The 13,419-nt window shown below is 52.4% G+C and overlaps 1 protein-coding gene across 4 annotated transcripts; it reads left to right on the top strand.

Moving 5' to 3' along the window:
* Positions 1-74: 74 nt before the first annotated feature.
* Positions 75-8,659, top strand: Ankle1 (ankyrin repeat and LEM domain containing 1). Of its 4 annotated transcripts, none has more exons than XR_007230607.3 (10): positions 75-1,626; positions 1,711-1,863; positions 2,183-2,288; positions 2,385-2,499; positions 2,731-3,285; positions 3,413-3,575; positions 4,149-4,308; positions 4,405-4,534; positions 4,731-5,815; positions 6,001-8,659. XR_007230607.3 is itself a non-coding variant. In XM_048427104.3 (9 exons), the coding sequence occupies exons 1-9, from the start codon at positions 1,574-1,576 to the stop codon at positions 4,901-4,903; spliced, it is 1,608 nt and encodes a 535-aa protein (XP_048283061.3). In that variant the 5' UTR covers positions 75-1,573; the 3' UTR covers positions 4,904-8,659. The 4 variants fall into 4 exon arrangements, 1 of the variants encoding a protein (XP_048283061.3); XR_007230605.3 differs by having other exon boundaries at positions 5,998-8,659; XR_007230606.3 differs by having other exon boundaries at positions 4,731-5,865; positions 5,998-8,659.
* The last annotated feature ends 4,760 nt before the right edge of the window (positions 8,660-13,419 follow it).

Raw genomic sequence — 13,419 nt, 5'->3', positions numbered from 1 at the left:
AGCTGAACTGAGCAGTCTGGCATGGCTTCTGGCTCGGCCGGATGATCTCGGTGTCCTGATGCCATTGTGACCTGGGCTGTTCGCTCCCTCGGACTGGTGTTAACTGCAGTTTGCAAACTCCTCTTCACCTTACAGAACCCAGCCCAGACGTCCTTTCCTCCAGGAGGTCCTCCGGAGATAGGGATGATCTATTGCAGGCAAGACTGGTGTGGCGACCATAGGAAGTGTTTACTTTTTGGGTCCTCCTGGACACTCAAGGGTCCCAGCTCCAAGTGGGAAGTGGGTTGGGGTGACATCTGTTATTATCCCACCACCCCAAACTGGGCTGCAGTACTGTTTGGACCTGTGTAACCACACGGCTTCCCCATGAGCGATCACCACCCAGGGTTCTAGGATGGGGATATATGGTGGGCGCCCCAGAAGAGGAAGGCAAACCTGGAGTCCCACCTTTCCAGGTCAGGCCACAGAGGTTCATCCACTCCACCTTCTCCATTGATAGAAAACAAAGTGGCAGTGGGTGGGAGTCAGGCTCACTTTGATGTGGGAGACAGAGGCAGGAGGATGGCCAGTTTTAGGTCAGCAGGGGCCACATAGAGAAGCCTTGGTTCAAAAGGATTACAAACAGAAATAGACCGGACCTGGTGATGACTCAGCTGTTCAGAGCACTGGTTGTGCTTGCAGAGAACCTGGGTTCGATTTCCACGTTCGGGCTCGCAACTTACGTTCCGGGCGATCGGATGCCGCTTCTGGTCTCCATGGACACCAGGAACACGTGGTATACACAGACAGGCATGCAGGCAAAACACCCACACACTTTTAAAAAAGTAGGTCAACTTGATCAAATGCTTTCTGGCCCCTTCATTTATTGGCCACTTCGTATTGAGTCCTGTCCTCCATTTACAAATAAGGAAAATGCAGCTCTTTAGAAATTTTTATTTAATTAATTTGTGTGCGCGCGCATGCACGCTTGTGCAGGCCCACAGCCAAGGCACACATGTGAATGTCAGTCTGTTCTCTTTCCAATGTCTGCCTCCTGGGGTTGGGATCAAACTCAGGTCCTCAAGCTTGGCAGCAAGCACCTTTATCCGCTGAGCCATCTCCAGGCCCTGGTGAAGACCTTCCTCACAAAGCGACAGTAACAGCCAGCTCTGCTGGATTGAAAATGCACGACGCTGTTCCTCAGGAGGCAGATCCCAGCACTCTCAGACTGAGGCCGGAGGGTGGCGCTGAGTTCCTGGACAGCTTGGGCTAAGTCTAGGATGCCCAGTAGTTTGTTTTGTTAAAGACAAAGAGAGGTTCTGCTCTTTATCCCAAGCTCCCCTGGAATTCGCGGTAATTCCTGGCTCAGCTTTCCAAATCCCGGAATGGGACCCCACCTTCGCGCACCGCCTCCCTCTCCATTTCCTGCGGTCAGACGGTCCAGGACCCACCCTGTCTCTGTCAGCCGCTCCAGGCACTGCCGGTCCAACCAGGGCGTTCCCAGAGGCGGGGCTGGGGAGCCGAGGGGCGGGGCTGCGCGTGCGCAGAAGTCGCCGCGCAAATTTGAATCCGAGGGCCGTGACACCGCTGGGACATGGCCGACGCTGCCAAGGAACTTTTGGTCGCACTGCGCGAGGAAGATCCGCGGTGAGCGCGGGACGCTGGTCCTCCCTTGCCTTCTGCTCCCTGGGCGGCCAAAGGGCTGATGTCCACTGTCACCGTCTGCCGCAGGGCTGTGGAGGAGCTGCTGCATCTCGGGGCGGACCCCAGTCTGGTGCTGGAGGATGGCGTGGCGGCGGTGCACCTGGCGGCCCGAGCTCGCCATCCGCGCGCCCTGCATTGCCTCCGGATCCTTCTGCGCCGGGGCGCCGACCCCAATGCTCGGTGAGGCGCCGTCCGGGTCATCCTGGTGTGGTGGGTGTGACTTGGGGACCCGGCGGCCCTGGGTATCAGGCTCCCGGGTCCCAGGCGTCAGGTCTAGGAGGTGTCTGCTTCCGAGGTCGGGACAGGTCATTCTGGCACTCCGAGGGTGAGGCAGGAGGATGACCGTGAGTTATCAACTTCCCCCTCACCCCCATTGGTAGTGGGCACCCGTCGTCTCAGCACAGGGGCCTGAGGCAGAAGGAGCAAAGAGTTTAAGGCTAGCTTGGGTTACACGAGGCTGCCTGGAAAAGGAAACTCCTCCTCTCTCCCGGGGTCCCAGGTCCACTGAAGCGCTGACACCCGTGCACGTGGCCGCCGTGTGGGGCTGTCGTGGCGCCCTGGAGCTGCTGCTGAGCCGAGGGGGCGACCCGACGCTGCGAGACCAGGTCGGGATCCCATGCAGCGCAGCGCGAGAGGCGGGGGTGAGGGTGGAGGAGGACGGGCCGTGGGCGCCCCCTGCTGAGATGACCGTGTCTGTACAGGACGGGCTCCGGCCACTGGACTGGGCTCTGCAGCAGGGACACCATGACTGCGCACGCCTGCTGCGGGAGCTGGACACGCCCACCCGGACTCGGAAGGAGACCCTGGAGCCAGCTGGTGAGCAGAACCCAGGGGGTGCAAGGAACCTGTCACCGGGCTGCATCACTTCTGGGATCAGTTCCACCTGCCCATTTGCCATCTGTCAATCACTATCCATCATCTCTCAGTCATCTTATCACCTAACTTTTATCTGTCATCTATCTTGTCTATATCATCTATTTATATCTGTTTATCTGTCTGATTAGTTATCATCTATCTTTATATTTATATATGTTTATCTATATTTAGAGAAGTTACCTGTAGCCCTGGCTGGCCTTGAATCCACCATGGATGGAGAACGTGTCTTTGTGGGGCCTCCTGGCGTCTTTATACCTCCGTGTTTGTCACCGAACTCAGAGCAGCTCATGCACAGAGCTGAGCTGACAGCTGCTCCTGAGATGGCGGTACAACTCAGCAGCACTGAGGCCACTGGGAGCCCGGACTGCAGCAGCAGCGACACCTCCTTTGTCACTGCATTGGAGGACTCTCTGCAGCCCCAGTGCTCTGCAAGGACACTGGGGCCCGCAGCCAGCCTGTGGCAGTCTGGTGGGGCTGAAGCAGCTAGGGATGGGGTACTGAGCTGCCAACTGCAGGCCCTGACGTTGACCACAGGGGCCACCAAAGTCCCATCTCTGCCCGGGGATGGGGACTCTGGGGCCTTGCATCCACATGGCTCGGTGCCCCCCGTGTCCGACCTGCAACTGCTTCAGGCCTTGCGGGCACTGGGCCACAGTCCTGGCCCGGTCACCCCTTTCACCCGTGGACACTACTTGCGGCGGCTGCAGGAAGCCCAGGCTAGCCCCGGTGAGTCCCTTGGCAGGACTGGGAGTCCTTGGCGGTCTGGAATCCCGAGACTGGCCTGTTAGCCCCACCATCCTCACCGGCTGTCATCCTCAGTTCTGGCTCGGTTTCCCTTTCCCAACCCTTCCAGGGCACAGCCCAGAACTGGCTGAGGTGCTCAGAACAGGCCGCATTCCCGACTGCCAGGCGGATGAGGCCGCCCTGGCTCAGCACTTTCAGCAGCTGGATCCCACGAAGAGGTGGCGGGGAGGCGTCACCAAGTGCAGCTTTACATATCTTCTTCTTGACCCCAGGTATGATGGTGACAGTAAAGCTGGGGCTTGGGATTAGAGGGATCCTGGCTCCGCAAGTTCTGCCCTGACAGAGGTGGGGAAGGGTTGGATTGTCCCTTGCTGGTGGCTTCTGTCTCCATGAGGACAAGAGGGGGGCGGGCTGTGAGCACGAGGCCTGGGTTGTAACAGGAAGATTCTGTACACACACACACACACTAGATGGTGGGGATTTATTTATTTTTGATTTGCTGTGTGTCCCTAGGGAAGGGACTAGCCTTCTCTGTTAATCGGAGTCAGTTCCGGCTGTGAGTACCCATTTCATGGCTTATAAAATAGGGGCCCCTGGATGTGGGTTCAAAAGGGCCCATGGCTCTGGGGACAGCGGTCTTTTTCCCTCTCTGAGACATCCTTCCACCCCCACCGCCCTTTTTTTTTTTTTTTTTTACACATTTTATTTTCTGTGCATGTGTCTGTGTGTGCACATGTGGAGGTCAAAGGGTAACTTCTGGGAACTGATTTTTCTCCTCTATCATGTGGGTCGTCAGGGTTGGTTGGCAGCAGGCTCCTTCACCTTCTGCGCCACTCTGTACCCAGGCAGACACAGGGACTGCCTGCCCGAGCCTCCTCCCTCACACTGGCTGAGTGTCTGCAATGTTTTGTGGGAGCCATCTTCTACGTGGGCAAGGGGACCCGCGCCCGACCAGATGCCCACCTCTGGGAAGCCCTCGGCTACCGTGAACGCCCAGGGAAAAAGGTGAGGACAAGGGGCAGGAGTGATCAGGCCAGCCAGCCTTCAGACAGTCGGAGGGCAGAAGGCTTAGGATCCGACTCCTGATTCACCATCCCCCAGGCCTGTCCCAAGGTACGCCGGATCTTAGACATCTGGGCCAGCGGCCGCGGTGTCCTTTCTCTACACTGCTTCCAGCACACGGCCGCCGTGGAGGCGTACACGCGGGAGGCCTGCCTGTTGGAGGCCCTAGGTAAGGGTCTGGTTTCTAGGTCTCAGGGAAAGTGAGCTCTGAATTCCCTCACTGTTCATGTTCATTCCCATGGTGGGCAGTTACTGAGCGCCACCTGTATACCTAGAACACGCCTGTTTAAATATAGTCTGTGCTGCTTGTTGTGGTGGAGGGGTGGGTGGAGGCCACGCCATGACTTTGCCTCTGATCTGTCCAGGTATCCAGACACTGACCAACCAGAAACAGGGCCACTACTATGGAGAGGTTGCCCACTGGCCATCCACGAAGCGGCGGCGCTTGGGGGTGTACCTGCTACATCGTGCTCTGCTAGTTTTCCTGGCTGAGGGGGAACGAGAGCTGAGGCCTCAGGACATCCAGGCCCAAGGTTGAGTGCTGAGGACATGATCGTGAAGCCTGAGCAATCAGGGTGTCTGTGCGTCCCAGGGGCAGGTCCCCAACTGTGTCCCCAGCTCTGGATTCAACGGCTTGGTGTGTGTGTGTGCAAGTGTGTACATGTGTGCTGAAGTATGTGAGTGATGGTATGTCTAGGTGTTCTTGGGTAGGTGAGCTTCCCATTGTGTGCGGGGCAAGCCAGCCGAGGGGCAGAAGGTCCTCTAGAACATTCTACTTCTGCATAGATAGTGAGCTTCTCTCATTGTGTGTGCCAGGCAAGCCAGCTGAGGGGCAGAAAGTCCTCTAGAACATTCTACATTGTCTCCGTGCCTCATTTTTTGATGCACGGAGACTTTGAAAGAGAGATCAGGCCAGACGTGTTAATGGTGGCCTACCACCACAACCTTCGGGAGGATGGGGCAAGAGGATTGCTAGCTGGAAACTGGCATACATTTGTATTTGGTTGGAGGCCTCTGTGTGTGTTTAGTGGCGACAATCCTTCCCCTGTGGGTGTCCACAGTCCAGGGCCCAAAATATGCTCTTGGGAGCGCATCTAGGGTCAAGCAAGGCTGCAGAGCTCAGACTAACTGGGAGTGGAGTGTGTGTGTATGTGTGTGCATGTGCATGCGTGCACGCATGCTTACAGTGTTCCTAGGAATGCCCTACCCCTCTGCAGCCTGTGCTGTGTCTAGCCCTTTGCCCTCTAAGCATCCAACCAGCCTGAGGTTGTGGTCTGCCTCCTTGGTCCTCACCCTTTTCCATGACCAAGTGGCTGCCTTCCTCTGTGAGCTTCAGGAAAGCCCGCAGAGGGATCTGCAGGCACATGGGGAAGTCCCTCCTGCTGTCTACCCTTCAGCCCCACCCAGATGATCTCCAGAATGGCCCGCCACTCTGCTGGAACCTCACCAGGTATTCATTCACTCAGTTAACACCCATGAAGCACCTACAGTATGCCTGAGGTAGGCCTTCTCAACCTTGGCTCTGTGGACTGCTTGGGGTTGCGTCGCTGCTGTGGGGATATCGTGTGTGTTGTAGGGTGCTGGGCATCCCCCCTCTCAGGATATAAGGGAAGCTCTGCCCTCTTCCACCAGAAGGTTGCCCACCTGTCTTGGGTCACACCACTTGGAAGTGCCACTGAGGAAGAACAGACCTCCAGATTGCCCAGCTGACAGCCCTGCCCAGCAGAGACCACGCCCACAAGCCACACCCACTTAGAGCAAGCCACAGCAAGGCTTGCAGCCTGGGAACCATACGGCCTGGAAGCTCTGGAACTGTGGCTGAACCCTTTACTTGGACCTAGATTGAGACACTTGAGGGTCATGCCTTGCGGGTGCCACACCCCCAAGTTCTCCATGCAGCTGGCTGCTGCTTCAACGGGGCTGCTTCAAAATAGCAGCCTTCTGTTTCGTTCAAATGCTAGCTGAGGGCTGGTTGTGGCCAAGAAACCAGGTTCCAAGTTCAAATACTTTTTTGTTTATTTTTCTTATGCTTTTTTTGAGACAGGACTTCCCTGTGTTGTCCTGACTGTCTTGGAACTCGCTCTGTAGACCAGACTGGCCTTAAACTCACAGAGATCCACCTGCCTCTGCCTGTGGAGTGCCGTTATTAAAGGCGTGCGCCACTGTCTGGCTCCAGCACAAATTCTTTTAGATTATTTATTTTTATTTCATGTGCATTGTGTTTTTGCCTTCATGTATGAGGGTGTTAGAGTCCCTGGAACTGGAGTTACGGTTGTGAGCTGCCATGAGGGTGCTGGGAATTGAACCCTGGTCCTCTGGAAGAGCAGCTCAGTGCTCTTAACCACTGAGCCATCTCCCCAGCCCCAGCACAAATTCTTAATGTCACTGTGGAGCTGGCAAAAGGAGAATCAGTCGTTCGCAAGGGTTTAGAGCCATGGGGGCCTGAGATGTCTGGGTGCTGGCCTAGCCTGCAGGAGGCTTTGGAGGTGCTGGGAATGGGGCGGGGAAGAGGGTATTGTGATAGGTGTGTGCCTGGCCAGCCTGAGTTGCACAGTGAACTCCGTTTCAGTACAACAGACTTGTGGTTTAGTGTCCTTAGGCAAGGGGGGGGCATTTCTGCTCATCGGCTTCCTTATAAGAGGTTTGGGGTACCTTGAGCTAGTGGAGCAGGATTGTAGAATCCTGCCAGGAGGGTCAGGAGTTCAAAGCCAGTTCAGCTATGAAGCATGTTTACAGTCACCTTCAGTTTGCTCACAGAGCAAAGCTGCTGCACTGTCTCCATGCTGGGAGTGCAGCCCAGCCTGTCATGTTGCTGTCCCATGGAGCCTGTGGTGGTCTCCCTCTCCTGTCTCATTGTTTCGCCTGCATTTGGGGGCAATCCCCAGGGGACCTTGTTCTTTTGTGTCTGGAACTTCCTGTGAGGTCAGGGCTACCCTGGTCATGAGTTTAGATGCCCGGCAGAAGGAGCACACTTTGTGTGGTGGCTGCTTGGCCTGGGGTGCCAGGATCTGGGATGCAGCTGCTGCAGCACCCTGCTTATCTTCCTGGATGGGGGCAGTGGCAGCTGCAACCTCAGGACTGAGGATGTGCCCTGCAGCAGCAGTGTCTGACAGCCCCAGCTCTTCAGTGTGTGTGTGTCTGTGTGTGTGTGTTCTGTCTGACAGTCTCACACGCATGTGTTCGCATTTCTACATCTCCCTCTCTAGGGGTAGGTAAACTTTGATCCTTTCTGCTGGACAGGCAGTGAGCTCCCCAGGTGGGTGGAAATTAGTGTGTGTGGGGGGAACAGAAGTTACTCTAGAACATTCCACTGCATCACTAGGTCTGTCATCCTGGGGAGACAAGCAGAGAGGAAGTATCTTAGCTTTCCTGCTGCTGGGGAGAAGCATGTCAGAGGCTCGCCATTGGAGGTTCCAGCCTGGTTTCACCTTGCTGCCACACCATGGACAGAGAAGATGCAGTGGTCCATGCTGCTGGCGGGCTGATCCTGGGCTAATTCTCTTCACTTTTACACAGTTCAGGCCCCTGCCTATTGTGGTGGCTCATGAGTGACTCAGCTTTTATTTGGAGTTTATTTTATAGAAAAAAGAAATGGCTGCTAGTGCAGCTCACGAGATAGACAGCAAGTGCTGCTCCTTCTCCCAAGGACAGCGTGGGGAGGTGCTTAGCTCTTTGTTCCGCCTTCTGCCTTCAATATGTATAAAAATAAGTTCTAAAACTGGCTGGTATTTACCAACAGACCTCCCAAATCTAGCCTGTGTTTTTGGTCGCAATTTCTTTCGATCTGGTATTTCCTCAAGCTCATGCCCCTTCCAGGTGCCATAGCTGACTGCCTGGGGCGTGCTGCCCACAGGGCACTGGGCAGTGAGCCATCAAGGCCACCTTCCACCTTGATCTAGATAATTCTTTAAGTCTGCTCTGTTGAGCTAAGAGGTGATGGTGCACACCTTTAGTCCCAGCCCTTGGGAAGCAGAGGTAGACAAATCTCTGAGTTCGAGGCCAACCTGGTCTACAGAGTGAGTTTCAGGACCAACCAGGGCTACAGAGAGAAACCCTGTGTTGAAAAACCAAACAGGAAAAAATTCTGTTCTGTGGGCTTGGGGGATGGCTCTGAGGTTAAGACTACAGGCTGCTCTTGCAGGGGACCTGGCTTTGGTCCTCAGCACCCACATGGTGGCTCACAGACATCTGTAACTCCAGCTCCAGGGGACCTGACACTCTTCTTCTGACCTTCACAAGCAACTGCAGTCATGTACACATACATACAATTAAAAATAAAAGTTGCTGAGCTTGGTGGCTGTCTCAGGGATTTTATTGCTGTGAAGAGACACAATGACCACAAAGACTTTTCTTTAATTTTTTTTTTTAAAAATACTATCTTTTCTCATCTTACATACCAATTCCAGTTCCCATTCCCTCCCCTCCTCCTGCTCCCTCCCCCTTCCCCTGTATCCCACCCCCATCAACTCAGAAAGGGTAAGGCTTCTCATGGGAAGGCACCAAAGTCTAGCAGATTGCTTTGAGGCAGGACCAAGGCCCTCCCCACTATATCTAGGCTGAGCAAGGTATCCCTCCAAAGAGAATGGGATCCAAAAAGACAGCTGAAGCACTAGGGATAAATTCTGGTCTCCCTGTTGGTGGCCCTGCAGTCTGCCCCAGTCATACAACTGTCACCCACATTCAGAGGGCCTAGTTTGGACCTATGCTGGTTCCCTTGCTGTCAGACCAGAGGCAATGAGCTCCCATTAGTTCAGGTAGCTGTTTCAGTGGGTGTCCCCATCATGGTCTTGACCCATTTGCTCACATTATCGCTCCTTCCTCTCTTTGACTGGACTCTATGAGCTCAGCCCAGTGCTCTTCTGTGGTTCTCTGCATTTGCTTCTATCAGTTGCTGGATGAAGGTTCTATGATGATATTTAATGTAGTCATCCATCTGACTATAGGGCAAGGCAATTTCAGGCATCTCCACAGTTGTTTAGGGTCTTAACTGGGTTTATTCTCGTGGATTTCTGGGAAATTCTCTAGTGTCAGGTTTCTTGCTAGCCCCATAGTGGCTCCCTCAATCAAGATTTCTCTTTACTTGCTCTCCCTCTCTGTCCTTTCCTTCATAGTGGCCACTGGAAGGGTGAGGTAAAGGGCCAGATTGGAGGCCAACCTGGGCTACTCACCGAGTCCATTTGACACCTATATGTTTTCCAAGATAAGGTTTTTGGGCCCTGGTTGTCCTGAACTCATTCTGTAGAACAGGCTGGCCTTGAACTTGGAGATCTGCCTCCTAAGTGGTGGGATTAAAGGTGTGCACCACCTGGCATAACTGGATGTCAACACGTAGAAGAATGCAGATAGACCCATATCTATCTCATGCACAAAACTCAAGTCCAAATGTGTCAAAGATTGCAACATAAATCCAGTTACACTGAACTTGATAGATGAGAAAGTCAGAAGTAGCCTTGAACGCACCGGAGACCACTTTCTAAATTGAACATCAGTAGCACAGACACCGGGAGCAGCAATTAGATGGGACCTCCTGAAACTGAGAAGCTTCTGTAAGGCAAAGGACACGGCCAATAAGACAAAACAGCAGCCAACAGAATGAGATCTTCACCAGCTTCACATATGATAGGGTTGAGTTACAAAATATATAAAGAACTCAAACCAGGGGAGATAGTGCATGTCTAATAATTATAGCACTTGGGAGGCAGAGACAGGTGGATGTCAGTGAGTCCGAGGCCAACCTGGTCTACAAAGTTCCAGGACAGCCAGAACTGTTACACAGAGAAATCCTGTCTTAAAACCAAAAACCAAAACAAACAAACAAAACCCCCAAATAGTCCAATTAAAAAATGGGACACAGATCTGAACAGAAAAATTTCAACAGAAGAATCTCAAATGGCCAAAAGACATTAAAGACAATGCTTAACATCCTTAGTCATCAAGGAAATGCAAATCAAAATGACTCTCAGGTACATCTTACACTTTCAGAATGACTAAGATAAAAAACATGGATGACAACTCATGCTGAGGATGCGGAGTAAGGGAAACACTCCTCCATTGCTGGTGGGAGTGCAAACTTGTACAGCCACTTTGGAAATCAGTGTGGTGGTTTCTCAGAAAATTAGGAATCAATTTACCTCAAGACCCAAGTATCCCACTCTTGGGCACATATCCAAAGAATGCTCAATCATACCACAAAGACATTTGCTCAACTATATTCATAGCAGCCTTGTTTGTAATAGCCAGAACCTGGAAACAACCTAGAAGCTCCTCAACTGAAGAATGGATAAAGAAAATGTGGTACATTTACACAGTAGAGTATTACTTAGCTGTATATATATATAAAAAAAGACATTTTGAACTTTGTAGGCAAATGAACAAATGAATGGAACTAGAAAAAAAAAACTATCCTGAGTGAGGTAACCCAGACCCAGTAAAAGAAGCATGGCATATATGCTTGTTAGACATACAGCAAAGGATAACCAGATTGCAATTCACAACCCCAGAGAAACTAGGTAAAAAGGAGGACCCTTCTGGTTGATGGTGGCCTACCCCTTTTAATCTGAGCACTCAGGAGGCAGGGACAGGAAAATCTCTGTGAGTTTGAGGCCAACCTGGTCTATAGAGGGAGTTCCAGGACAGACTCCAAAGCTAAGGAGAAACACTGTCTAGGGAAAAACAAAAGACCCAAAGAGAGACACACACACGGAGGGCCCCAGGAAAGGAAAATAGTTAAGATCTCATGGGTCAGCTGGGAAGGGGAATAAACGGGAGGGGATGTGCGATGAAACATGAGAGCTCGAGATGGCCAAGTTGGGGGAGGGATGGAATGGGAGAGCAATGAAAGAGATATCTTGATAGAGGGAATCATTATGGAGTTAGGGAGAAACCAGGTGTAAATCCCGGACTCTGGCTCCATCTTTGGAGGCCCCGCCCCTGTGCCCCTTGCACCTTGACCCCTCCCCAGAGGAGGTCAGGACCACTTCCCCAGACTATTTAAACTGCCCCTTGCATAGTCAACGTGTGGTCTCTTCCCCCACTCCATGGTCTGGTCGCATTGGCGGCTTCTCGGTTCCCCTCGGGGGCCACCCAAGAATGCAGGAGTCCTATTAAACCTGGATATCTTTTAATTTGGCTTGTTTTGATTTGGCTCGATTGAGATTTTTGTGTTGACAGAGAGCTCATGTTAGAAAATATTTCTAACCCCAGGTACTAGGGAAATTCCCAGGAGTCCACAAAGATGACCCCAGCTAAGACATCTAGCAATAGTGGAGAGGGTGCCTGATCCGGCTTTCCCCTATAATCAGATTAGTGAGTACCCTAATTGTTATCATAGAAACTACATCTGATGGAAGCAGATGCAGTGACCCACTGGATTCGGCACTAGTCTGAGCTCCTGGAACTTAATTAAGGTCATGATTGGGAAAACCACAGAGACAGTCGACCCGAGCTAGAGGGAGCTCAGGGGCTCTGGACTGACAGCTGGGATCCTGCATATAGGACCGAAATAAGTCCTCTGAATGTGGGAGACAGTTGTGTGGCTTGATATGTTGGGGGGACCCAGCAGTGGGACCAGGCCTTATTCTGGGGGCCTGAACTGGCTTTTTGGAGCCCATTCCCTATGGCAGGATACCTTGCTTAGCCTTGACACAGAGGGGAGGGGTTTGACCTTGCCTCAACTTGGTATAACAGACTTTGTTGACTCCGCACGGGAGGTCTTACCTCATCTGAGGAGTGGATGGGGGTGGGGGTTGAATAAGAGAGGTGAGGGGCGGGAGGAGGGGGAGGGGAAACTAGGAATAGTATGTAAAATCGAAAAATTTTTAAATTAAAAAAAAGAAAAAAAAAGGTGTGCACCACCATAGCATGTCATCTTTTGTTTGTTTGTTTCTAAGTTTATGTGTGTGGGCGCCTTTCCTGCATGTATGTGTACCGTGTGCACGCAGGGTCCATGGAGGCCAGAAGAGGGTGTCAGATGCTCTGGAGTAGCAGGAATAGGTGGCTGTCAGCCACTATGTGGGCGCCTTTCCTGCATGTATGTGTACCGTGTGCACGCAGGGTCCATGGAGGCCAGAAGAGGGTGTCAGATGCTCTGGAGTAGCAGGAATAGGTGGCTGTCAGCCACTATGTGGGCGCCAGGAGTCGAACCCAAGTCCTCTGCAAGAGCAGCTGGTGCTCTTAAGCACTGAGCCACCTCTCCAGGCCCAGTATTTTAAAACCCAACTTGGGCTCTATTTGAGATTTTAGTAGGAAAAGCTACCCAGTGTCTTTGGTGTGGCTCACAGGGTGTGGTCTTCGAATGTCTTGAAATGCATGTGAAACATGATTAAAAAAAAAACTCAGGGTCAGAAATTGGGGTTCAACCTGAAGATCCAAAAAGCAAAACAGCCAACCACTGGCTCTTGCCTCTACCTTAGTCTGAAATGGCGATCCTGCCTCCAGATTTCTCAGAATGAGACTGTTGTCTGAGAACTGTGTCCTCCATCTTATTCCTCTGTAGGGCTGGGATTAAAGTCGTGCACCTCCTGATTTCTATGGCAACTAGGGTGGCTACTGGGATTAAAGGCGTGTGTTACCATAATCTGGTCTGTAAGGCTGACCAGTGGGTCTATTTTACTCTCAGATCTTCAGCCAGTCTTTATTTATTAACATATTATTGAAATGCCACTGCAGGCATGTATTTCTGTGGTTTGTGTAAGAGACATTCCACAGTGCCACACAGGAACTTATCTGATGCCCTCAGAGAGGTCACTGAGGTGATCCGACCTCTGACAGTAGGAACACTTCCTGGGTAGGCCCTTCCAGCAAAGGCCATGCCTGCATTTTGAGACAAACACCACAGGCTGGACTCAAAACTCACCATGCAGCTACAGATGACTGTGATCCTCCTGCCTCCACCTTGAGCATTAGAATGACAGTCAGGCACCACCAAGCCCAGTTCCATTTATGGAATGCTAAAGGTCGCACCAGGGCTTTGTGTGTGCTAGTGAAAGAGCACCCGGAGGGTGTCTCACATGCGTGGAGACCCGTGCCCAAGAACCAGGTCCGAGAGCCACTGGA

The sequence above is a fragment of the Myodes glareolus genome, chromosome 23 (assembly GCF_982192425.1).
Source record: "Myodes glareolus chromosome 23, mMyoGla1.1, whole genome shotgun sequence".
NCBI classification, from domain to species: Eukaryota; Metazoa; Chordata; class Mammalia; order Rodentia; family Cricetidae; genus Myodes; species Myodes glareolus.
The sequence above is the reverse complement of the archived record's forward strand: the minus strand, read 5'-3'. Positions and strand labels throughout refer to the sequence as shown.

Bases quoted from the DNA above. Each gene is read 5' to 3' on its own strand.
- Ankle1 (XM_048427104.3), top strand. From the start codon at position 1,574: ATGGCCGACGCTGCCAAGGAACTTTTGGTCGCACTGCGCGAGGAAGAT. The intron at 2,289-2,384 runs GTCGGGATCCCA...GTGTCTGTACAG, and splicing joins ACCCGACGCTGCGAGACCAG to GACGGGCTCCGGCCACTGGA. The intron at 3,576-4,148 runs GTATGATGGTGA...CTCTGTACCCAG, and splicing joins TATCTTCTTCTTGACCCCAG to GCAGACACAGGGACTGCCTG.